The sequence below is a fragment of the Alexandromys fortis genome, unplaced genomic scaffold (assembly GCF_014885135.2).
Source record: "Alexandromys fortis isolate MF-2015 unplaced genomic scaffold, M_Fortis_MF-2015_v1.1 scaffold_91, whole genome shotgun sequence".
Lineage (NCBI taxonomy): Eukaryota > Metazoa > Chordata > Mammalia > Rodentia > Cricetidae > Alexandromys > Alexandromys fortis.
In genome coordinates, this window is record NW_026067968.1 from 3,105,965 (window position 1) to 3,132,177 (window position 26,213).

A 26,213-nucleotide genomic window follows, 5' to 3' on the forward strand; every position below is an offset into this window, starting at 1 on the left:
GCAGAGGGGAGGGCAGATTCGAGTGGCTCCCTTCCCCCTCCAGGAGGCGGTCCACAGAGCTACGGGCTAGGCAGGGAGGTGACGAAAGATTTGTTACTCTTTTTTTTTTCTTTTACTCTCTTTTAATTGGTTGAAGGGCACCTGACTTTCGCCGCCCCTCCAGCCGCTTCTAGCGTCACGAGACGCAGGGTGATGACGTAGTTCGCCGACATTCCGCATCCAATATGGCTGCTATCAGGAAGGAGAGACGTCGCTAAGGGGTTTGCCCGAGGCGAAAGGTGAGTATCTAGCTGGCCGCGGGCGGCGCCACTCACCTTCCGCGCGCCTGGTGGTCCGAGTAGGGTCTGTGCAACTTCCTGGTTTGTGTGGAAGCGTCCCACTTCCCGGATTCCGCCGCCCTCCTTCCTCTAATCCCTGCTGCACGTTGAAATTAGCGTGCGACGCTGGGTGGAGGCGAGGGAGCTTCGGGAGAGGGTCTGCGGCTTGCCGACCTCCCAGAGGAGAAGGTGTTTGCGATTTGTGGGTTTTAGCAGGTGAGAAAAGGGGGAGGGGGGCTTACACGCCCAGACCCTGCCGGGGACTGACCCAATCATCTCTGCTTTCTCGCGGCGTGAAGGTTCTTCTCTTAATTAGGATTGAGATTTTGGAGATCGTTTCACAGCTCTTGGAGCGTGGACAAGCGTAGGACTAAGAATGAAGAAAAGGAGACTTCCTCAGATAGTCTCGTTCTTATCCAGCATCATCCTCTCCTGGGTGATTGGTTTGGCTTGTTGATAGGGGAATTGGTCTTTAGTAAATTGCGAAATGCAGCGTTATTTTTATCTGAAATTTTTAAACAGTTTACATGCATAACATACTTGGTAGTGTTCCTAACTTTGGACTGCCAATAAAACGGACCTTGTCATAAGTCATCCGACGTGAGAAACAGACTGATTGTAAGATCAGTTACTACAGACTGACTTTGATTTTTGTTGTTGTTTTTATTTGTTTGTTTAAACAAGGTTTCCCTCTGTAATCCTGGCTGGTGTAAAGCTCTCTCAGTAAACCAGGCTGGCCTTCAGCTCAATGAGCTCCTCCTGCGTCTGCCTTCAGAGTGCTGGGATTTTAAAAGACAGGTGCCACGAGTCTGGGCTAAAAAGACTGCTTTTTATGTTTTTAAGACAAACTTGATCCTGGTGATATCTTGGTATGTTGTTTTTTAAAGAATAACTGGGCAGCACCTTGTTATTGTGGGCATGCATAACACATTTCTATGAATGATTCCATGAAAATGTAGAGGTTTCAAGCCCCAGTACCTAGACCATTATATGACACTTAAAGTTGTTAGTGTTGCCAAGATCCTTGTTTGCTAAGGAATCATCACCTGTGGTGAGTAGAATTGGTTTTAGGGGTTTTCTCCTTTTTTCTGGTATTTGCGTATTTTAATGTATTATTCAGGCATATTATTAGTTGATCGTGATTTTGACATAAGTGAGTGAGCTTGTTTTAGGAGATGATGCTTGAATGCAGTGAGCTCACTAAGTATATTTAAAAGAAGAAGAAGAAAGTTCTCTGCTGTGTTCTTTAAACTTGGATAAGGAATTAAATTGAAGAATTTTTAAACGATACCCCAGTTGGGTTAAATCTAATTCATTTATTTATTTGTTTGTTTTGCTTTGCTTTGCTTTGTTTTTTTTTTGTTTTGTTTGGGGCTTTTGTGTGTGTGTGTGTTTTGTTTGTTTTTTTTGTTTTTCGAGACAGGGTTTCTCTGTAGCTTTGGTGACCGTCCCAGAACTAGCTCTTGTAGACCAAGCTGGCCTTGAACTCCCAGAGATCCTCCTGCCTCTGCCTCCCAAGTGCTGGGATTAAAGACGTGTGCCACCACCGCCCGGCTTTTTGTGTGTTTTTCAGACTGGATTCTCTGTGTAGTTTTGGAGCCTGTTCTGGACAGGGTGGCCTTGAACTCAGTGAGATTCACCTGCCTCTGCCTCCCAAGTGCTGTCATCACCGCTGGCCCTGATTCAAAGTACTTAAGTCAGATGAACTAGGTAGCATTTACATTACGTAGTAATATCAATGTTGTAACATTGTCCAGAGCTTTGGAGAATATCTACAAATACAGTTCATGATGGAGAGCTACAGGAAAAGCTGGTACACTTCTGAAATTTTCTTAGGATACAGATCAGCTATCTCTTTGATGTAAGAACTGATGAATGATTGGACTTCAGAAAGAAAAAGGGGAAGTGATGTAGATTACATTTCTTTTTTTTTTTTTGTTAAAGGGTGGAGCTAGGACTAAAGAGATAGCTTAGCAGTTCAGAGTACTTACTGTTCTTTCAGAGCACTTGAATTTAGTTCTTAAACACCCTTGACAGGCAGTTCCTAGCAGGCTATAATCTCAGCCGCAGGGAATCCAGTATTCTCTACTGGAACCTACACACATATGGCATATACAAACATACATATACACATAAATGAAAAAATATATAAATCTTTCTAAAAATACATATAAAAAATGGGACTGGAGAGATGGCTCTATGGTAAAGCACTTTCTATACATGCACTAAAACCAGAGTTCAGACTCCTAGCACCCATATAAAAAGTTGGGCTTCATGGTACACTTGTAAGTCCAGTGTTACAAGATAGGCAGATCCTGCTACATCAGTGGCAGGCCAGCCCACCTAGCTGGAACTGTTCTCCAGGTTCAGTGAGAAACCCTGTCTCAGAGATTAAGATTGAGGAAGATATCCTTATGTCATCATCTGGCCTCTACATATCCCCCACACAGGAGACCACACTCTCACACATGCATACACGGAGTTTGTTCCACTGTAGTAAATAGTGGGTGGCTGAACATAAGTGCATTTAGGTTTCATCTAAAAATAAAATAGTCTATAGCCTAGTAAGTACAAGAAGTACATATATTGTTAGATACAGTTAGGTTGATTTGTGTTCACATTACTAAACCAGACTTGTTGATTGGCAGGTTGATGTTGGCCTGAAGAAAGATCCTCAGAGGTAAGCTACGGGACTCTAGTCTTGTTCTAACTCAGATAAATATTTGAATCACAAACAAAGTATCTAAGAACCACAGTTCTCCCTTCTGGAGAAATGGCTCAGAAGTAAAGACTCCAACCAGGAGCTGGAGATTGCTCAGTGGTTAAGAGTACTGCTGCTCTTTCAGAGGACCCAGGTTAAATTTTGAGCATACATAAGGTGTCTCACAAATATCTGTAACTCTTAATGCCAGAGGATCTGACACCCACTTCTGACCTCCAAAGGTACCAAGCATGCACTTGGTACACAAACAGACATGCAGATAAAACACCCATACACATAAAATTTTAAAAAAGCAAAACTTTTTCCTATGGAATGTAGGTGTTTTAAAAGAAAAGAAGAAAAAAATGCATGCTGCTCTTGCAGAGGTTTCAAGTTTGGTTCCCAGCACCCAAGTTAGATGACTCACAACCTCCTGTTAACTCCAGCCTCTGGCCTGTGCTGGCACCTGCACATAATCACACACAAACACATGTGCGTGCACATAATTTAAAATCTTTTTTACAATAATTGTGCTTCTCAAGTTAACAGATGCACACAGACAATGTAGTAAATCACTGAGATGTTATGTTTATTTTTCTTTGCAGCAGGGCTAAGAGTTGAGTCTAAGTCTTTGGCATGCTAGACAAAACATTCCACCATAAGCTAAATCCTTAGCTCTACAGAGTTTGTAAAAGCAGATAATAGACCCAAACTCATAGAGTGTAACTTACTAAAAATGGTTAAATTTACAGAATCTCAGCTGCTGTAAGAGGAAGAGCTGTCTTGATAAAATTATTGTATGACGATGCAGTGATGCATTTATAGAGACAAAGTAGTGTGCAGATTAAGTGTAGTATCTTAGAATCAGCAAATCAGCCTCTGCCTAATTTACTTGCTAATTCTATATGTTCTGTGCTATCTCTTTGACTCCATTAACTCAAATTCGCAGTGATAAATTCTGAGACTAAGAAAACATTGTGTGGGGCTGGAGAGATGGCTCAGAGGTTAAGAACCAGAGCTCTGTCAGAGGTCCTGAGTTCAATTCCCAGGAACTACATGGTGGCTCAAAACCATCTGTAATGAGAGCTGGTGCCCTCTTCTGGCCTGAAGGCATACATGCAGACAGAACACTGTATACATAATAAATAAGTAAATCTTTTTTGAGAAAAAGAAAACATTGTATGACATGGTTACTGAAAACTTTGAGCTGTGACCTACAAAGTTTCTGGATCATAGCTTCAAAACCAACCAACTCAAATTCTCTCTCTCTCTCTCTCTCTCTCTCTCTCTCTCTCTCTCTCTCTCTCACACACACACACACACACACACACACGTAAATTTTAAAATTAAATGTACAATAAAGTAACAAGAGATTAAAAACAAACAACAAAAATGGAGTGGAGGTACATCCGTTTAATCTCAGCTCTTAGTAGGCAGAGGCAAGTGAGTTGGAGGTCAGCCTAGTTAGTCAACATAGTGAGTTCCTGGACAACCAGGGGTTTGTAGACAGAGACCCTGTTTCAAAGAAGAGAAAGAAAAGGAGGGGTATACAAGGTATGGCATAACCAGATTGTGAGTTCTGGGCCAGCCTGGGCTACATAGCTAGCTTCAAGTCAGAAGACTGTAAGAATCATGTGAACACCAGTTTCTGATGTTCGGTGGTGTATAAGCTGCTTTCTAAACTAAAGTCTGATTAATGAAGGAAGGGTAGCGAATACTCAGTGCTGTTATGTGTACTGTTGGTATGAAGTGTGACCAACTACATCCAGATACTATAAACCTGAACAAGTATGGTTTTTCTACATGTATTGTGAGATCTTTCCAGCCTCATCTCCCCATGGGGTTATTCCCCCACCCAACTCTGTGCTGCTTCTCATGGTTGTGCTGCTGCCCTGAGGTATTCTTTTGGGGAGCTACTTCCTCCCCCTAATATATCACCTGTCACTACCTTCCTTTAACTTTTAACTTTTCTTCCCTCCTCCGGGAAAGGACTTCCTTTCTGTGTTGATTTTTCTCTTTTCCTTCCTTCCTTCCTTCCTTCCTTCCTTCCTTCCTTCCTTCCTTCCTTCCTTTCTTCCTTCCTTCCTTCCTTTCATTTTTATTCCTTGACCAGTTTGCTCTTTCTTAAGGCTTTTTCATCATGATGTAGGGGTTTTCTTCAGACTGCAAATATTCTTCTCTATGCTGGAAGAGAAAACAGCAACAACAAAAATTTCTAGCTATTTCATAGTTTGTTCATTCCGTAGTGCCCTCTTTAGGTTTCTTTTCTCCCTCTTTCCATTTCTAAGAATGTTCTTTTGTATGTCAAACAGAATTACATATTTAAAGTATACAAGTCAGTAGTTCTTACTATATTCAAAGATGTGTGACCATCACCACAGAGTCTGTTTTTAGTGTTCTTAACTCAACTGCCAATTTGAATACCTTGACTTTTATTTTTTAATGTATATGAGTGTTCTGTCTGCAAAGACGCCTGCAGAGAGAGAAAAGAGGGCACCAGATCCCATTATAGATGGTTGTGACCCACCATGTATTTGCTGGGAATTGAACTCAGGACCTCTGGAAGAACAACCAATGCTCTTAACTGCTGAGCTGTCTCTCTAGCCCCTTGAATACCTTGACTCTTGTCCTTTAATTTTCATTCAGTGTATGCGACTCTTGATTGCTACCTCTGTTTTCAGTCTGTTTCCCCTTCATTTCTTGTGGGGTTAAAAATGAAAACTCTTTTAATTCTGCGCCATCCCTTCCCTTTCTTGCTTTTGGCGACTCTTCCTAAAGCCCATCAGAGTTCTCCCCAGGCCCGGTTTGCTCTCCACTCCTCTGTCTGTCAGCAGAGCTTCACAGCTAATTCATATGTAAGTTAGAAACCCAAGACATGCTCAGAGAGCAAAGGTCCCCATGAAGGATACCCTAAAGTCCAGGCTCAGTCTTTGCTTAGATCTTTTTTGTTTCCTTTTTTTTTGTTTTGTTTTGTTTTGTTTTTTTTTGAGACAGGGTTTCTCTGTAGCTTTGGTGCCTGTCCCGGAACTAGCTCTTGTAGACCAGGCTGGCCTCGAACTCACAGAGATCCACCTGCCTCTGCCTCCTGAGTGCTGGGATTAAAGCCAAATTTCTCTTGCCTCCCAGCAAAACCAGCTTTCTCTCTTGCCCTCCGTGTTTTGTTTCTGTCTCTCCCACTAATGTAAACATGTAAGAAGAATAAAGCTTGTCTGTGTTCCTGCTGTGTTGTTGAGGTTGGCTCATAGGAAATGCTCAGCAAATGTGTAAATGGGTGTGGGCATATAGACCTCTCAGGTAAAGAAGTGCACCTGAGTAAATGAAAGAGCGCTAAGACATTGATTCCCTCAGCCAGCTGGCCAGGTGCTGTGAAAATTGATCAATATCAGGACCTAGAAACATTCTAGTGTTCATTTACAGCAGAAGGCAAGTGTGTTAAAGCTATAGAGGAACTTGTTGCACAGTGGGACTGGAAAGATACTCAGTGGTTAAGAGCATTATGCTCTACAGAGAACATGAATTCAGTTCCTAACACCTATATAGTGGCTCATAACTCCAGTTCCAGGGAATACCATGCAACACTTCCTCAGTGTCAGCACTGGCATGTCAAACACTTCCTAGAGAGATGGCTCAGAGGTTAGAAGCACTGGTTGCTCTTCCAGAAGTCCTGAGTTCAATTCCCAGTAACCACTTGGTAGCTCACAACCATCTATAATGAAATCTAGTGCCCCCTTCTGGCTTGCAAGCATACAGGCAGTACAGAACACTGTATATCTAATAAATCTTTAAAAAAAGAAAAGAAAGCGGTGTGGTAGCCCACACCTTTAATCCTAGCATTTTGTAGGCAGAGGCAGGCAGATCTCGACTACATAGCAAGTTATTCCAGAACACAGAATAATTTCCTACACAGAGGAACCCCATCTCAGAAGAGAGAATGAATTTAAAAAAAAAAAAAAAAAAAAACCCTGCTTCCTCATTGGTGGTGGTTCTCTGCACTGTAGGTCATTGAGCAGCATTCTTAGCTGCAGTAGTGCCCCCCACAACTCTCTGAACCACTGTAATACAGTAATTATAGTTGCATCGTATGATGGGGATGAGCCCACAAGTCCTGGTGTGCGAAAGAGAGCAAGTATAACCATGTTGCTGGACATCTGTACAGTCCTGAGGGCAAAACTAAAGGGTGGAGGGCAGGCCCGTGGGTGATGACTAGGAGGAGAATGTGAAGAGCTTCTGGAACTAGGCAATTTCTGACTGGCAGTCACCAGAACTGCACTTGTCCTTTGTATGCTGTAATTCTGTTTAAGTGGTTTGGTTTGTAAACCACTGCACACACATGTGCAGGTGTTTCTTGGCTACTGAAGGATTCCAGGCTAGTATAAGGACTCTCCCCTGCCCCCCCAAGCACCTCACTGTCGTGTCAGAGACTAGCATGTGACTACTTGATTATGACCACGTGGGTGTTTTGCCATGTTTGCTGTGCGTTTGTACTTAAAGTACCTTGCATGGCACTTCCCCTGAAGTGCTTTAGCTTTTTGTCCCTGTGATTACAATCTAGTAAACATTTCTTGTCCCTAAGAAATAACAGTAATTATTATTCTCTATACATGGTTCATATTTTAAATTTCTCAATTTTTTATAGCTTAATAAAAACAGCATTTAATCAAGGCTTATACATTGCATGTTTACTATACCTCTCCCCTGCCACTTTGCTTTCTCATAATATTAACATTTTAAAGAGCCCAAATCATGTTTATTTTTTATTTACTTATTTTTTTAAGACTCTCTCTCTATGTAGTCCTGGAACTCATTGGGTAGACCAGGCCAGATCGTCCCTCCTGACTGCTGGGATTAAAGGTGTGCACCAGCTTGCCCAGCCGCCAAATTGTGTTTCTTCACACCCCACCTTGGGATGTGTGGCTCCCTTGTGCCACTTAACTTGCTCTCACCACCACCAGCACCACTTATTTTGAGCTGGAAATTGGGTCTAAAGGCATGGTCAGGTATAGGTGATACCTGTGGAGGCAAGGATACTGAGTAGGTAGACAGGTGTGGTTATTCAATCTTTTATCCCATCACAAAGTGCACAGTGGCAAAGTTCTTAGCATGTTAAGATGCAGTTACTTTTTTTAATGGTAGCTATTACCAGTGCTAGCAGATGGTTTATTTTATTTATAGATTTTATGTATATGAGTGTTTGCCTGAATATGTGTCTGTGTGGCACATGCATGCAGTGCCTAAAGAGGCCAGAAGAGGGTTTTGGATCCCCTGAAACTGGAATTACAGACAGTTGTGAGCCACCATGTGAGTGCTGGGACAGCTTGAATCCCAGTATTCTGGAAGAGCAGCCAGCATTAACCATCTCTTTGGGCCCTGTTTTTCTTTTGACTGTTTGAGTTGTCCTTTTGTGCATACGTTTGCATGTTTGGGGTGGTGTGGGGTGATGTCTCCAGGAAGATTCCTAGCAGTGGGATTACTAGGTCAAAGAGCAAATACGTGTGTCTTTGTTAGATATTGCTGGTTTTCTTTCTGTGATAGTTGTACCATTTTATTCTCACACCAGCAACTTAGGAGACCACCAGCTTCTCCCTGCCTTACCGGCAGTAAATTGCTAAACTTTCAGGTTTTTGCCAGTTGGAAGGTAAGAAGGGTGCTTCAGTATAATGGTTTCTGAGGCTTTCTTAGCTGTGTCACTGAGTCACCAGTCAATCCCCACACGAGCATGTGAATTACAAGCTCAAACAGATGCATTCTCCATCTATTGCTTAATTCTTCCAGCTGGAGAACAGTCCAGGCACCAAAATCAGAATGCTCTGCCCTACCATTGTCAGCTTTCCCACCAGAGATGATACCGGCCCTGGACGTCGGCCTCTAGATACAGTGGTGGGCCTCTGGTCTGAGCCAGAAACTGGGCTTTTGCTCACTTGACTGCCTGACTCCACCGCTTCATTTGGAGTTCTTCTGCTGCCAGGGTTAAAACGTTGCTTTTGAGCCACTTTACAAGGCATTGACTTGTGGTAGCCTTGGGTAAGCTCCTAAAAGGATCTAAAGGAAATGTTTCCTCATGGAGCCTCCTGCCCATTCCCCACAGTACTGTACAGCTGCATGCCTGAGAGGTGTGTAGGTGTGAGTTAAACCAATCCTATGACATTCATAAGTGAAGTTAAGAAAAACTGGGGAATCTGACCAGTAGGTGCTAATTGTGGAAATGGGTAATATGGGAACATGAGCATAGCATGTCAGACAGACCCAGGTTGTACTGAAGAATGGAATCTAAACCAGCAGCAGAGGCCATGTGTCAAAAAAAAAAAAAAAAAGGCAAGGCAGGAAGGAAGCAGGGTGTGCTTAGTTCCTCTAAAATTGTGTTTAACTTTAACCCTTTAGAATTCAGGGTATGGAATGCTGTCCTAAACCACTATTAAGTCAGATTTATCAGTACTGGAGTTGATTAGGTTATGTGTCAAATTGCCCTGGGAAAGGATAGATACCCTGAACTGTAATCAGTAATCAGTAGCATGTTGGGGGGTGAGGAGTCCTGCATTAGCCATGTTGTATGGTTATGGATTATCTATGATTGGAATTATTAATAGTGTGGCATCCTTTTTGCATCTTTTCTTCTTTCTCTTAGGATTGTAACATTTCAGAGGCCCTTTTGGGAAGAACAAAACTACTTCAATAAATGAAGGAGAACAAAGAAAATTCAAGCCCTTCAGTTACATCAGCAAACCTGGACCACACAAAACCATGTTGGTACTGGGATAAAAAGGACTTGGCACATACACCCTCACAACTTGAAGGACTTGATCCAGCCACTGAGGCCCGGTACCGCCGAGAGGGGGCTCGCTTCATCTTTGATGTGGGCACACGTTTGGGGTTGTATCCTGAGTCTCTGTAGGATTTGTTGTGAATAAGCTCTCAATTAGATTAGCTGCTGTAGACAATGCCGCCATTTGTCGGAGACTAGCATGGGTCTTCAGTACCTTTGACGTCAAAGTTGTCTGATTGGCTATTAGGGATTCTGTCTCTGTCTTATCATTTAAATGTGTTGACTCAGCTGTTGAGCAAATGGTTACTGAGGAAGAAAAGCAGCCCCAGTAAAATCACATCTCAAGTATTTCTAATGGCTTGCTAAATTACAGATCTTTTTGGTACTCAGTCTGACACTAGAATTCTGATACCCTGTGATTCCCACCCGTTTACTTGATGGCTGAGTTTATTGGTGTTGTCTGTCTTTATTGCATCTCTGAATTGCTAAGAACATAACGTGTAGCCATTCCTAGACAAATCCTTAACCAGAACAACAGACACTATGACACCCTGGCAACTGGAATCATTTATTTTCATCGATTCTATATGTTTCATTCCTTCAAGCAATTCCCACGATATGTAAGTGTAACTCTCACTTGCTACTATCTCTACTTACTGGCTAATGGGTCTTTCCAGCTTATTTTCAGAAGTGTTTATTTTTATGTGGTACATGATAAACATAAACAAATTCCATTTTTAATTTTGTTTTTTTCCAATTAACCTTCTTGAAATCTTTTTTCTTTTGGTCAGTCTGGACTACAGTCTTAATTACAGTTTATATAACAGTTTACTTATTTGTTATCCTTTACGAGATAAACTTGGGTTTATGTAAAACCATAGCTTAGGTGTATAAACGACAGTATTATTCAAGGGGGATATTAATTATATCTAAGAAGTGAGCCGTGCAAGCGAGAGTGCCAGGAGAAAGCTAAGTTTTAAATGTACAAGGGCTGGTATAGGCTAGGACAGCGGTCTAAAAGAAACAGCTTGAGAAAGTACAGAAGGAAGCACACAGTCTGATGACCAGTCATCAGTCAAGAACTTCATTTGGCTGGCTAGTACATGCTGCTCTTAGAGAAGACCCCATTTCAATCCCAAGCACCTGTAATTCCAGCTTCAGGGGATATGACTCCCTCGTCTGACCTTCAAGAGCACCAACATGCATCTGTTAACACATACAGACATGTAGGCAAAATACTGGTATACATGAAATAAAAAAAAAAAAAAACATTTAAAAATTTAAAAAAGGGACCCTAGATGGGAAAGTAAGCTGAGTCAGACCATAATAAGTCTTTAGTATCTGTTTTTCTGTTGGCTTGTATGGTTCTTGAAGGAGGTCATGTCAGTGTCAGCTTTATCCACTGGCAGAGTATCTAACATTTAGCGCAATCAGAATTGCCTGTTGTGTGCAATTGAAGAGGCCCAGAAGCAACTGGAGGATCTCTGGCTTGGTCCTCTCGGTTGATATAACAGAAAACTTTAGACTAAGTGACTTATAGCAAACATATAATTCCTCTCAGTCCTGAAGTTGGGAGTTCAAGACCAAAGTGCTAACAGATGGAGTGTTTGCTGAGAGGCCATTCTTCACAGAAAGTCTGCCTTCTTGTTGTGTCCTCAGATAGTGGTGGAGAGAAGCAGGCTGCTTCAGGCCTCTTTCAGGGGGGCAGTAGTCCTTAGAGCTGCACTCTGGGGATTAGTTTCACCATGTAAGTTGGGGAGCAGAACAGATACACACATTAGATCACAGCAGGGAGGAAACCAAGTGTGCCTTAACAGACTGAACTTGTTTCCAGAGCAGGCTCTGCTCACTGAGCTGTTGGCCTTCCATCTAGAAGTGGGAAAGGAATGACCCAGAAGTTTGTTCCTCCAGTTATTTTCTTTGTATCATGACAGTTATCTTTGAAAAATCATGTTTCTTCTTTTTGTTGCAGGCTAGGGGTTCATACCCAAGGTGCCGTGCATCCTAGGCAAATGTACACACACACACCCCACAGTCTGAAGATCGTAAATTTTAATTGGTTTACAGGCCACTTGTTTTTAGGATTGTAGCATGGCCTCCCAGCTTTCAGAATGCTGGGATTTTGCAATGAGCTATGGATAGGAGACTGAAGACTGGCTAACTGTAAAGTCAGAATGTTCTCATGTTGTCCCCATGGGATCTCTGCTAACCAGTCAAGAATGTTTATTCTTTCTTTCTTTCTTTTTTTTTTTTTTTTTTTTTTTTAGGTAACAGGAGCTTGTTGTCTCTTTCTGGCTGGGAAAGTAGAGGAAACACCAAAAAAATGTAAAGATATCATCAAAACAGCTCGTAGTTTATTAAACGATGTCCAGTTTGGCCAGTTTGGAGATGACCCAAAGGTAAGAATCCGAACTTCCTGCCTTCAGATCTTACCACCTGGAATGTTGGCAAGGACTCTAGCTACTGTGCCTGCCAGTTCTTGGGTTCCTAAGACCACCTTATGGAAAAGCCTGCCTGGCTTTGTAAAGGGAGGTCCTGTGTCCTAGGCTTGCCCAAGTACTCTTGATATGCAGGAGGACAGCACTTGAGAGCTCTGAAAATGGCAGCATGTCTACTGGATTCAGCAGACTCCCATCCCAGCTGGCTTGATTCTGACTCAGGAAAATAGGCACTGTTGTGTTTATTATATTTGTTTTGTGTGAATGCCTGTGTATGTATGTAATGAGTCTTTCTCTGTTCCACCAGCCAGCTCCCAAATAACAGCAATAACAAAACAGATTTAATTATAAAAGCTCAGCCTTAGCTTAGGCTTGTTTCTGACTAGCTCTGATAACTTAAATTAGCACATTTTTATTCATCTTTGTGTTGCCATGTGGCTTATGGCTTTTACCTCTCTTCCTACACGCCCTGCTTCCTCTCTCTGGCTGGTGGCTCTCCTTTTCTTCTTCTTAGAGCTCTCTCTGTCCTGAAGACACACCTATACCTCCTGCCTAGCTATTGACCATTTAACTTTTAGTCACAGTAATCAAATATCTGGCACATACATGGTACGTGCACATGCCTCTCAAAGTCAGAAGACAACTTGAGGGAGTTGTTTCTCTCCGTCCACAATGGAGTACTGGGCATCAGACCCAGGTGGTCAGGCTTGGAAGCAGGTACCTTTACCTGGCGAGTGTTCTGACTGCCCTATGTCTTTGCTTCTTAAGAATGTGGAAGGTGCCATATTTGTAGCACTTTTAAATCTCCAGAGTCTGATACTACTCAAACTCTGTCTTGTTCTCTCCCAGCCCCTGCTGGTATTAGTAAATGGTGTTAAAATAATTGTACACATTTTTATTATATAGCAGTGGTACTTTGGGGACCAGTAGCAGTTTTCCTCTACCTCTCCTCCCAGCTAGTGCCCCATCTGACCCTCACAGCACTTGCTAATCACCTTTATATTGCCATAACTTGGAGTTTTTTCCAAAGTTGTTTTGTTCTGTTGCTTTTTTTTTTTTTTCTTAAATTAGAGCCAGGGTCTAGCCATGGATATTAAACCCCTCATCCTCCTGCTTCAGCCTACCTGCCAGGTGCTGGAATTATAGGCATGGACCACAATGGCCAGTCAAACAGTTTATTGGATTTTAGGTCAGTTTTAGCCTCAGAGCCAAACTACGTAGACATACCAAGAGTTATGTCCTCCTTCATCACAACACACAGCCTCTCCTCTTGTCAGCAGTATGGAACGTCTGTTAGAGGTAACACATCCTTACCACCCAACTCTAGTTCATATTCAAGGTTCAGACATTGGTTTTATGCATTCTGTGGATTTGGATAAATGGGATAGGTATCTACTGCCAGTATTATACTGTATACTTGCTGGGTCCTGCAAATCCTCTGTGCTCTGCCTTTTGGCCTGCCGCCCCTAACAGCTCTAGACTTTACTGTTTTCCCATCTTCTGTAATGACAGTAGGAATCATACAAGTAGCCATTTTAGATTGTTTTCTTTCACTTACCACCTTGAGTTTAATTTTCTGTCCATTATATAGATTTTTACCCAATAACCATGCAGATAACTCGTTTTCCTGTCTCAGCTGTAAGACTATGCAAGCAAAGACTGACTGTGTCTGATCAAAGACATTCAAGATACTTGTTGACTGAAGGACAAATTAATCTTTTAGAAGAAACTCAAAATCCTAGTTCAGATGAGGCTAGAGTGTTGATGCTTGACATCATTAATGGTCTTTTTTTCCCCCAAAGTTATATTCATTTATTGGAGGTGGAGGCAAGGGGTGTGCATGTGCCATGGTGCATGTTTGGAGGTCAGTTGAACTCGGGTTGTTAGCTTGATGGCAAGCCCCTTTACCTAAGGAGCTATCAAATCTGCCAGGTCTTGTCTTTCTTAACTACCTTGTAGTATCTCATAACAACTGTCTTTTCTTTTATCAAAGCAACATTTATTTGTGTATATAAAACATGTAGCTATTTTCCGTATAGCTTTGCAGAACTAACAAGAGTCAGATTACATATTGTGGTTATGACTAACGCTTTGTAAGGGTTGTCACTGTGGATCATTCTGACCCAAATTTAAGTATATGTGTTACCCTGTTTATAAATATTTGAACCTACTCGAAACCTACATTAACAATAACCAGAAATGCAATTTTATTTTTTTAAAAATGTGCCTGTGAAGAATGTGTTCTATGTCCATGGATATCTGATTTCTACAGAGCAGTGAGATCTTACATCCTTGATTTGACTAGTCATGCTAATCATGTGCTTCAGGCAAGCCTTGGCTGCGGGACAAGTGATCTTTGTGGCTAAGATGGGTTAGGGTAAGATGTCACAGATCTGGGGCCAACTGTGGGGCAAAGGCACCTGATAATAGCAACTGAGCACTATTGTATGGTGCTTTGGAGGAGCCCCCCCCCCAACCCTCAACAGCATAAATATCAAAAGAAGGACCAAGTAATCAGTGCTGCCCCTTCCTATCTGTCAAGCACAGTCTCCCAGACATGATATGGGAACTAAAAGGCATACGGAAACACCCAGATCAGAGGACAAAAAAATCAGGGAAGACATTTTCCTTAGGCAGAGATGAAAGAATTATTTTGGTAGTGTAAGTATTCAAGAAAGGTAAAGTGGTTAGCTGGGGGACTTTATGTACTAGCTTTGCTTTAACCGGTTTTTCCCAGCAATACTAATTTTTTACATATTTAGAAGGATACTTTTTTCATCCTCTATCTTAAGAGTAGATACAAAAAATTTTGCAAAACAGGGTGTTGTCTTTGCTGTATATAGTAGCTTTTACAATGGACTGGCAGGATAGATTTTAATCCCATAATCATTTACCTGATTGTTAGCTATGATACATGCTATAAAAGATCATTTGAAGATGCCGTGAGAGTAATCTGCCCAGAGGCACAAACAAGCAGAAGCTGAATAAAGCTTCCTTGCAGAATGGTGTTTGCATGGAGACCTGTAATTACCCCATTAACTGAATATCTGAGAGACACAGGAAGCGTAGACCTGGGGCTGTCTTTGTTAGACTAAAGGGTCACAGTCTGGAAGTCATTGGCATACTCAGTAAAGATGATTTCTACATTTAGAGGAAATGCTGGTGCCTCTGGGAAGCCAGCACTGATGATAATAATAGGCAAGAAAAGGAGGTTTTACTGCAGTGTGCAAGTTGCTAAAATTTTAGAAAGCTTTCATGAGAGATCATTGGGAGCTGGGGTAGAAAACTTCAGACTTGCCATGTGATGGGGAATACTAAATGTTAGAGAATCTTCTGCATTCCATGACGTAAATGCTGCAGGTGAGAACCACTTTACCCATCTCCTCTTCCCAGAACTCATGTGTTTGTGGAAGTTAGTGATGAGAGATTTTCTACCCTCCACAAAGCCCTTTCTTTTGCCAAACAAGCTTCCTCTCTAATACCACAGTGTCTGTAAGTGCTAGGTGTCATCAGGCTGTGTGGTGGGCAACTAGCTGAGTAGAGTATGAAGAACAAAGGGTCAGTGTATAGCGATAAAACTCTAAAGAGTAAGCCTTGTAGAAAACAGAACACTGTGGAACTGTTCACAGCTGGGAACATCTTTACTTCCCAAGTCACTCTATAAACTCAGTAAGTCCCCAGTTACAGGAGCAGAGGTGTGCATGCCAAGAGTCCTACAGTTTGTAAAGAGCAGCTGTGAGTCCTGGACCTCCTCGGATCATGACACCAGGAGAGAAAGAGAGGTGAACAAAGAATGAGCTTCCCGTGGCTAACAGGAAGATCCCTATTCCGCGTATTTTATAACTGAGTGAAGCTCAGAGATGATTAAGCCTGTGCACACGGGATCTCCCTGTGCACACAGCTTCTGAATCGTGTTAGTATCCAGTGGAAGATCCTGAAGGGATACATTTTTTTAGTGATCTATGAAAAAAAGGTCAAACTGACAGAGGGGATGGATCACACCTGTAATTCGTGCACGTGGGAAACTGACAGAGGAGATCACTTTGAGTTTGAGCCCAACCTGGGCTACAGAGTGAGTCCCCAGGACAACCTGAGCTGGAGTGAGACCCTGCCTCAAATCCCTAATGAAAGTGGAACCACTGAGATGGCTCAGTTAGAACTGTGCAACCCTAGGGACCTAAATTCAACCCCAAAACCTACATAAAGATGGGTGGAGAAAACCAGAGCTACATAGTTGTTTTCTGACCCAGGCATACACTGTGGCATGCATGCACTCGTGAGCACACACACTCACACCTTATATGCACTTACATTTACTCAATAAATTTTAAAAATCAGATTTTAAAGACCTGCTTTTCAAAGGTACCTTGTGTATTTGTCATAATAATGCCTCTAAAAGCTTCTGGCTTTTTTTTTTTTTAGGTTATCTCTGACTAGTTTGTCCACCTGTTTCTCAGTTTTTAGATTTTCACTATGCACCGTGTTACTCCACCGCTGAGTGGAGGTAGGAAGGAGCAAAGAACATGTACTAAGGTAGAACTAAGAGAGCGCAGGCAGAGACGTGTGGTAGTTCTCAACCCTTTCAACGTTTGCTCCATGCAGGAAGAAGTCATGGTGCTGGAGAGGATCTTACTGCAGACCATAAAGTTTGATTTACAGGTGGAACATCCATACCAGTTCCTGCTCAAATACGCAAAGCAGCTCAAAGGTAAGGAGACAGGAGGTTTCTGTTGGATTGTTGTTGGGTTTTTCTAGTGCTTCAGATGGAACCCAGGACTTTTGCATGTTAGACAAGAGCTCTACCTTGAAACCACATCCCCAATTTTTTTTTGAAAACTTTTCATTCTGAAATCAAATCTTTTTAATTTGACAGTTCTCAGATTATGTTTCTCAAAAGAGGAAAGAAAACAGAAAGTTCCTGTATAATGTACCAGACCATGGCTCACTTAGACAGTGCAATAATGGAGCTGTTAATGCTTTTCCTTTATGCAGAAACAGGTTCTGTCATCCTGTTGCCAAGCGATAGGAGACAGGGAAATGAGTCAGGATTTTAAATAGACTAATAAAATTAGCCATGGAGCCACATTTCCCATAAATGGTGGTTCAGCGTAGGTCATGGAGAGAATATCAAGAGGTAAGACGTGAGCCATGTCATTTGTCATCATTTTCTAACAACAGCTCTTTGCTCTGCTGACACACAGTAGATTTTAAGTGAATACTTTTTACTTCCTGTGAATTATCTTTTCTACTATTCCTATTAATTTACCTTTTTTTTTCTATTTCTAGGTGATAAAAACAAAATTCAAAAGTTGGTTCAAATGGCATGGACATTTGTAAATGACAGGTATGCATGTTCAGATGCTGGTTGAATTCTTGTTTTAAAGGATGCAGAGGTGTATGGGCAAACCCCTCATCTCCCAAGTAGAAGAAAGTTGACTTGCCCAGAGCTGACTCCCAAGTCATCTGCTTCTCCACACGGCTTTCTTTGACCCTGTTGCATTAGTGTGACGGGAGGGGAAGATGAAGAATATGTAATGATGGGGAATGCTGCACTGCTTAGGGCCTGTTTGGCTTCTTGTGATGATTTCTGGACTTTAAATGTCCCTAATGAGCCAGTGACTATAGTTGCTGGCAAGAGCACTTCTAGCCTGCAGAGAAGCATCTGGAGACTGACTTACAGGCTGCTTGAGCAACCATGAGACTTCATTTGCAGACAGTACACTGTCTGGGTTCTCAGCAGCTAGAAAGAAGACACAGCCCGATCTCATCTGTCACATTGCTCAGCAATCTCTGAAATATGCTGCAGTTCGTGCCTTTAAAAAGCAAGTCAGTCACCATGGTTTACAGCAGCTTGTTTTGGGGCTTAAATGTATAATACATTTGGCTCTTGTAGATAATTAAGCAAACTGTCTACTTGCTAAACATGACATCTAATTTCTGTGTGTTGATTTGGTCATGAATGTTAGATATCACATGCAAACCATGGCTTTCTTTCTCTGTTGATCCAGTCTTTGCACCACCCTGTCACTGCAGTGGGAGCCAGAGATCATAGCTGTAGCAGTAATGTATCTTGCGGGACGTTTGTGCAAATTTGAAATACAAGAGTGGACTTCCAAGCCCATGTACAGAAGATGGTGGGAACAGTTTGTTCAAGATGTCCCTGTTGATGTTCTGGAAGGTACCGGGCATGCCTAGCTTCCTTTTCCTGTGGGCCCCAAGTCCTAAGAATGGACTTTCCCAGATCAGTAGCTATCCTTGTTTTTCAGTAGCATCTTTAGGTAGGTTGTCTAATATGATATTCCTTTGTCGGTGCACAGAGCTTAATGAACTAAAAATAAAACCCAGTTTTGTGCACAACAAAGACAGTCTGAAATGTGATTTCTGCTTATTAGTTCTTGTAAGAATCAGAGGTGATTTTTTTTTTTCTAGGTAAAATTTGGTTTAAAATGTTGGTTTGTGGTAAATGTAATTGTTGCTGTCATTTAGACATCTGCCACCAAATCCTGGATCTTTACTCACAAGGGAAACAACAAATGCCTCACCACACCCCTCATCAGCTGCAGCAGCCCCCATCTCTTCAGCCTACACCACAAGTGCCACAAGTACCACAGTCGCAGCCATCTCAAGGCTCTGAAGCAGCTCAACCACAACAGAAGGACTCCCAGCAGTCAGCCCAGCAACAGCAGCAGCAGCAGCAGCAAGCACAGCAGCCCAAGAAGCCGTCCCCACAGCCTAGTCCTCCCCGACAGGCGAAGCGGACCGTGGTGAGTGGGCCAGCAGCATCACACTTTGATGCTTGTCCCATTTGTTTTGGTTTGGTTTAGTTTGGTTGGTTGGTTTTTTAAGACAGGGTTTCTCTGTGTAATAGCTCTGATTGTCCTGAATCTCACTCCGTAGATCAGGCTGACCTCAAACTCACAGAGATCCGCCTGCCTCTGCCTCGCAAGTGCTGGAATTAAAGGCATGCGCCACCACAGCCCAGCGCTAGTTCTTTAAGGGCTCCCATCAACACCCAAGGCAAGAGGTGAACCCACCAAAATTTAGTCAGATTGTGCATCCAGAAGTTAATGAATGACCTTAAAGAGCTAGGAGACACTGTCCTGCTGCAGCCGCATTGCTTCTCTTACCCCAGTAGGCTCTGAAACCTGTTGGAACCTGGTTGTGGTGTGGCATGCAGTGTTTATAAAAGTTCGCTGGTGGTGGAGCAATGTCTTCCCCATGTCAGCAGTCTATCAGGGGAGGAAGCCATTTGTTCCAGAGCTTCCACCAGAAGCCCCTAGGCTTCGCATGCACCAAGGGCCTGAAGACTCTGTGGGGAAGGGAAGAAGTAGAGGTGACCTCCTAGGTATCAATAGTGTACCCTGCAACTTCAGATCACAAATAATTTCTTGCCAGAGGCCATGTTTTGCCACTGTTAGTGTTCTCTTCATCACCCGAACTAGGCTCAAATCACAGTTGTGCTTCCTTTCATAACAGGTGGTTTCTCCCAAGGAAGAGAACAAAGCCGCAGGTAAGCAGGCTTCCAGTTTCACCTTTGTCTGCAGGTGTAGAGCAGCTTTGACCTTAGCGCCCATGGCTACCTTTGTCTGCCAGCTGCCAGCAGGAGGGCTCATCACCACACTGTCTATTTTTAGATTGTACTTTGATTAAAGTGGAGACATTACTGGCAGTAAAAAGCTTGTGTTAGAAATGCGTATAAAGGTGTAATCCTGAATGAGTGGCTTCTGCAGTGGTGTTTATTGTGAGACGGTGAGGGGCCAGTGGGCAGCCCGAGGACACAGGTGCTCCCTGGGCAGATCCTAGCTGCCTAAGAAAGCCAAAGCCCTTTGTAACACTGTTTTCTTTTTCACAAGTTACTTAATATGCTATGAGAATAAACAGAATCTAAAGGATTGAAGAACAGGAAATTAGAGTCATTTGCCTGTATCAGTGTCATTGCGCTCCAGAAAATCAAAGTATTGTGAGGTCTTCAAGTTAAAACTGTATTTTCTCCCCTCTCTGGGAGAAGGATGAGTTGAGTATAGGTGAATGAATTTTAGCTCCAATGATAGGATAGGCATTTGAGGGTAAGAAACAGTGTGGGCTGTGATCTGTGGCCCATGAGGTGCACGGTCAAGATCAGCAAATGTGACTGTTAGACAGGGAAGCTGGCCCACCATGACCCTGGAGGAAAGACTTGTCTCTGAGCAGCCAGAGCACTGAGATGAAAGGATGCGGGAAGCAAAGAACTGAGAGTAGGGCTAGACACAAGGAGTCTCTTAGTGTGTGAAGAACCCTTTTATAGGATGGAAAGCATGGGTTTTCATTCCCAGGTTGGGTCAGAGACCACATGGAGAACCAGACTCTGTAGAGTTGTTGGGAGCTGTTGAGGTTTTTAGGCAGCTCATTTGATATGCAGCTCATTTGATAGGCAGCTCATTTGATAGGCAGCTCATTTGATAGGCAGCTCATTTGATAGGCAGCTCATTTGAGGTTGGGTCCCTGACAGCATTAGTACTATAATGAACAGGACAAATAGGTGTGGAAAGATAATGGAAGCACCTTGGCATTGGCCATGAGGCCAGGAAGGGGAGATCTGGGCTGCACTGTTGACATGGTAGTGCCCATGCTGTACAGCATGTCACATCAGCCACGTGGCCACATCCTGCAGACTGTCAGCACAAAACCAAACTTCTTTTGTTTGTTACTTCTAGTTTTGTTTGTTGTTGTTTTGTTTTGAGACAGGGTCTCACTAGGTAGCTCTGACTGTCCTGGAACTCATTATGTAGACCAGGCTAGCCTAGATCTCACAGAGATCCACTTGCCTCTGCCTCCTGAGTGCAGTATTTCAAAGTGTTTAAAAAAAGAGAACGTAAAAGTTATGACTAGGATTTTATATTGAGTACATGTTGAAATAAAGAGTTGGTGTGTTAGGGTAAGTGAAGTAAAACAGCCTGTACTTTTTCACTTGGCTGTTAGAAAGGTGTGTGGCTTGCTGTGCGGCAACTATCATGGAGACAGCTGAAATTGTCCTGGCTGTGTGGAGAGGACGATAGGAGTGATGCCGGAGTGGGAGAGGAGGTCAAGACAGGCACTTACTGGGAGTCAGGGCTATGATTCTAGAGGAGAGGCGGGACCTAGAAGTTCAGTTAATTGTGTGCGCTGAGCCTGTTATCCCAGCCCTCTGGAGGTGGAGGCTGAAGGACTCTGAGCTCAAGGCCACCTTGGGACTGCTTGGTGATTACCACGTGTAAAGCCAAGGAAAGGGAGGGAATGCACCTTTACCAAAGAGAGAGTCCCTAGGCTGAAGAAGAGGATGGGGCAGAAGAGTATCTGGGCCTAAATCCAGTCAGTGACAATGACCAGAAACCATCAGAAAGTGATCAGCAGTGTGGGAAAGAAACCAGTAGAGAGGCTAGAACTAAGCTGCTCTTGAGTTCCAGGACAGAAGCCTCCCCAGAAACAAGCAGGATAGAGTTCAAGGTCAGCCGTGAGCTTCCTGCCTGCTTAAGGGTTAGGCTTCTGTAGCTCTTTCTGGTGACCTAGCATATACCTTGGGAACTGGTGGTGAGGCATCTGCCCTAAGGCTCTGCAGCTGCCTCCATCCACCTGGATTGGTGCTGTTCTATCTACTCTTCTGCTTCCAGATCTCCGCTGTCCACTATTAATGCACAGCTGACAGATTGCCAGCTGGAAATCAATATTTGAGAGTGAGAAAGTAGACTTGAAGGATTCTCTTGTAGGCACCCAGGGGGGTTGGTGACATGATACTGCATTCTGAGTGCTCACTGGCCCTTCGAGTTGTTGAAGGACTTGTGACAGAGAGGCCAATGTGCTGACAGGGAGCAGTCAGCCGGTCCTGATGTTGAGGAGGTGCCTGAGCTGTGCTGTACTGTACCTCTGAACAGGGTTGATGGGATCATTGTGGCTCTGCTGTTCTTTCTGCTCCTAGGATGCCTTGCTCTATGCTTGTGTGGTTTAGTTATCTGAGAGGGTGTAAGTGGCTTTTTTAATCCACTTTTTTTCTTTTTAGAACCACCACCACCACCTAAAATTCCCAAACTTGAGACCACCCACCCACCATTGCCTCCAGCACACCCGCCTCCAGGTATGTGCTTTGTGACCACTTGCCCAGCATCTCTGGGACCACCTACTGGAGGGATGACCTAGAGGGTCCTGCAAAGATAGCTGTGCACTAGGAGCCTTCAAAACTGCTAGAGTCACAATAGGTATTTGTAGATGGTGTCAGCTTGGCGTGTCACTGACCAGCCACACCCAGAAGTACTGAAGTACATGAGTAAATGAATTCTCGTGAAAACCCTACCATGTGAGAAACATTTATCCCCATCTGCACAGAGTTCTCAGGCTGCAGTCTCTTTCACCTGCTTCCTGTTGGCAGGATGTCTCCTGGTGGGTTGTGAATAATGAGCAATTGTTGAGAGTCACTGCAGTGTAACGTAAAGGATATAGAGTTCCCTGATCCCAGACAGCTTTCTTTACTTGTACACCTTTTCAGAAATGGGCGCCGGAGAGCTGCTGTATTCCACGGGCCCTGTACTTCTGACAGTTAGCTATACTGAGAGGCAGTGGTGTGCATGACTAGCCCAGCTGTGGAGCTCATGCCTGCAGCAAACAGCTGCCAAGTAGCTTTCTCTGTGTCCACGTGCTATGAGAATGGAGGTGATGTGTTCTGTGTGGAGCACGATCCCAGGTCCCCATCTTAAAAGCTATAGCATCTCAATGAGTGGTCTGCAGCGCTGTGCTTAGCGGGGGTGGGATGTGGCACACATACAGGGCCCAAGGTAGTTGGCAGGTTATTATTGCCTGCACTCAAGGCAAAGAAAGCAGCTACTATAGATGCCTCAAATCCTACCCCTTCCCTTCAGAGCACAGGAATTCCCGCTCAATTGGCTGCAGACCAGCCTGGGATAGTACCTCAGAGCCAGGTCATCTTCAGAAGGCCTTGGTTGGAGAAAGTGTTACCTGGCAACCCTTGCTCTTCTGCTGGGAGATGTGGCAGCAAAGATCTCCCTCATAGAAGGTCCCTGGGGTCCTGTGGTAGCTGTCTATGAAGAAGGATCGGAGGAGGAATCAGTGCTAGAGAAAGGCAGAGCTCTAGGAACTGCAGAAACACTAAAGTCAATAGCCAGGCGTAGAGGACATTTATATGGACTATATCCTTATATGGAAGCAGCTTGTGACACAGAGGTGAGACCTCTACCTCAGAAGAGCACAGGGGGCAGATACTCACTCAAGAACTGGACAAGCCAGAACTAAAGATTGCAGTAGTCAGTTTCTTTTTTCATTTTGGGGGTTTGGTTTGGGTATGTTTTTTTGAGATAGGGTTTCTCTGTATAATACTTCTGGCTGTCCTACAACTCACTCTGTAGACCAGGCTGGCCTTTAACTCACGGAGATCTGCCTGTCTCTGTCCCCCTAGTTTGCTGGGAATAAAAGCAAGTGCTACCACCACCTGGCCTTTTTTTTAAGAGGGTATAGTTTGAATGCACACAATCACTTAGCTTCTGGAGCCAAGGGGCATTTGTCTGCCTCGGACTTTAAGCAAATACATCTGGCCATCTGTTGGGGGGAAGAGTGTGGCTGCTGATCATTCCAGCTGAGGCCCTCTGACATATCTGTTGCCAAGCCAAACTTCTATTTGCCTTCACCTTGGCGGGAACAGGGTAAAGCAGGTACCAGTTCTGGGCCGTGGGAAGAGCAGTGGTGTGGCTGTGCCCTGTGGCTTGGGGCAGGCACCTTCACTATCCCTTGTCCGCCTGCCTGCCCAGTTAGGGCCCAGCGTCTTTCACACAGCTTCTTGAGGAGCTGGAAATGCTCTTCCCCTCACTTTCCTTCAGTGGGCTCCATAGCCAGTAGGTTTGTGATTGTCCTTCTGAACAGCCTTGTAAAGGGACACTTGATTTTGTGTGTGTGGTGTTTTGCCTGCACGTATGTCTGTGCAGCATGTTCATGCCTAGTCCCCATTGGGGTTAGAAGAGGGCATTGGATCCACTAGAACTGGAGTTACTGACAGTTTTGAGCTGCTGTGTAGGTACTGGGAACTGAACCTCGATCCTCTGCAAGAGCAGCAAGTGCATTTAACCCCTGAACCATATTTCTGCTTCCCCAGAACACAGTTTTTGAGTGCATATGCCATGGTGATGGGGGGGTGGGGGATTTCTGGTATCATTTTCCAGAGGTTCAGCCATGACTCAGGACTACAGGCCAAGCCAGAGCCTCCTGGGAGGCTTTGGGGAACTAGAACCTGTAGCTGTCAGCTGTGGACAGGTGTGTGGTCTGTTCTGGGCACACTTGTCCACACACCCATCCATTGGATCTGAAACGTCAATGAGATTGGTTTTTCTTTCAGTAAAATAGAGACAGAAATGCCACTTTTGTGGAGTGCTGGTTCTTGTTTGACTTTTATGTACAGAGCTCAGGCTTTGGGAACAGAGACAGGCAGAAAACCCCCACCTGTCTGTGCTAGGAGAGGCTGAGCCTGCTTATTATGCCTTGTGTGCATGAGCAGGGAGGGGACCCAGCATCATTGGGATGTTGCAGAAGGCCTGTGGGAAGGGTCAGATGCAGGACCTCTAGACTTGTTGAGTCACAGAGGTGTTACCACCCCTTACTCTTCTGTAACATAGTCCTGGGGGATGGTAGCACCTTATCTATGCCCATGAATAGTTAGGCTGCCAGGGGTCCCTAAAATCTGCTTGACCCTCTTGTCCCCAGGGCCTTCCTACTGACATGTCTCTCTTGTACAGATCGGAAGCCTCCTCTCGCTCCTGCCTTAGGTGAGGCTGAAGCAACTGGTCCAGTGGAAGCAAGTGACCTCCCCAAAGTCCAGATTCCTCCTCCATCCCACCCGGCCCCTGTGCACCAGCCCCCACCATTGCCGCATCGCCCTCCGCCCCCACCGCCCTCCAGCTACATGACTGGGATGTCTACCACCAGTTCCTACATGTCAGGAGAAGGCTATCAGAGCCTGCAGTCCATGATGAAGACCGAGGGTCCCTCTTATGGTGCCCTCCCCCCAGCCTATGGCCCACCTGCTCACCTTCCCTACCACCCCCATGTCTACCCCCCCAATCCACCTCCACCTCCTGTTCCTCCACCCCCAGCTTCCTTTCCCCCACCCACTATTCCTCCCCCTACCCCAGGCTACCCTCCACCTCCCCCAACCTATAACCCCAATTTCCCACCCCCACCTCCACGCCTGCCTCCCGCTCATGCAGTCCCTCCTCACCCTCCTCCAGGTTTGGGTTTGCCACCAGCCAGCTACCCACCTCCAGCTGTTCCCCCTGGTGGGCAGCCACCTGTCCCCCCACCCATTCCCCCACCTGGCATGCCGCCTGTTGGAGGGCTAGGGCGGGCAGCTTGGATGAGATAACGCGAAGCCTTTTTCCCTTTTGGGCTTTTTTGTTGTTGGTTTTTTGTTTGTTTGTTTTAAAACAAGAGTTTTCCAACCAGCTTGAAGAGTAGACTGGGCGGGTAGCAGCAGGGTATCTTGTACATGACAGTAACAGTCTGGGAGAGCCAGGCCTGGAATGAGAACAGTGCACCCTGGGTAGTACCTGATGTGGTGTGACCACATCCAGTCTCAGCGGCCATCTGTCCTGCACGGAGTTACACTAGTGAAGATAGTAAGCAGCCACATTGGCTCAGTACATAGCTTCAGTAAGGAGTGACTTTCCCTCTAGCAATCAGTGCCTATTTTTCCTGGGAACTCAACTTTTCGTAGCTGTGCCCTCCTCTCTACTGTTACCCTTCCATTCAGTGCTTCTCTCTGTGGCCCTAGATGAGGTGGGCCCCACTTACCATCTGGAGGGGGCTGTCTCCTTTCCTCCAGGGGGAAAGGAGGTGTGTACTTGGAAAATAATGTATGTTTACATCTCTTTGCAAAGCCTTGTACATAGAGATATATTTTTTAAGTGTGAATGTAACAACATACTGTGAATTCCATCTTGGTTACAAATGAGAGTCAGTTACACAAATAAAACCAGTTCTGAAACTTG

General features: G+C 44.3%; 1 protein-coding gene across 4 annotated transcripts; it reads left to right on the forward strand.

Annotated features, from left to right (window-relative positions):
* On the forward strand, positions 1-26,213 carry Ccnk (cyclin K). 4 transcript variants are annotated; one of them, XM_050154685.1, is made up of 12 exons: positions 1-278; positions 2,966-2,997; positions 9,641-9,888; positions 10,317-10,398; positions 12,046-12,177; positions 16,819-16,924; positions 17,503-17,560; positions 18,225-18,394; positions 18,703-18,980; positions 19,693-19,726; positions 22,229-22,303; positions 24,963-26,213. In XM_050154685.1, exons 3-12 carry the CDS (start codon positions 9,692-9,694, stop codon positions 25,586-25,588), a joined length of 1,758 nt encoding a protein of 585 aa, XP_050010642.1. In that variant the 5' UTR covers positions 1-278; positions 2,966-2,997; positions 9,641-9,691; the 3' UTR covers positions 25,589-26,213. The 4 variants fall into 4 exon arrangements, with proteins under 4 accessions (XP_050010642.1, XP_050010643.1, XP_050010645.1 ...); XM_050154687.1 differs by lacking the exon at positions 1-278 and adding an exon at positions 382-533; XM_050154686.1 differs by lacking the exon at positions 2,966-2,997.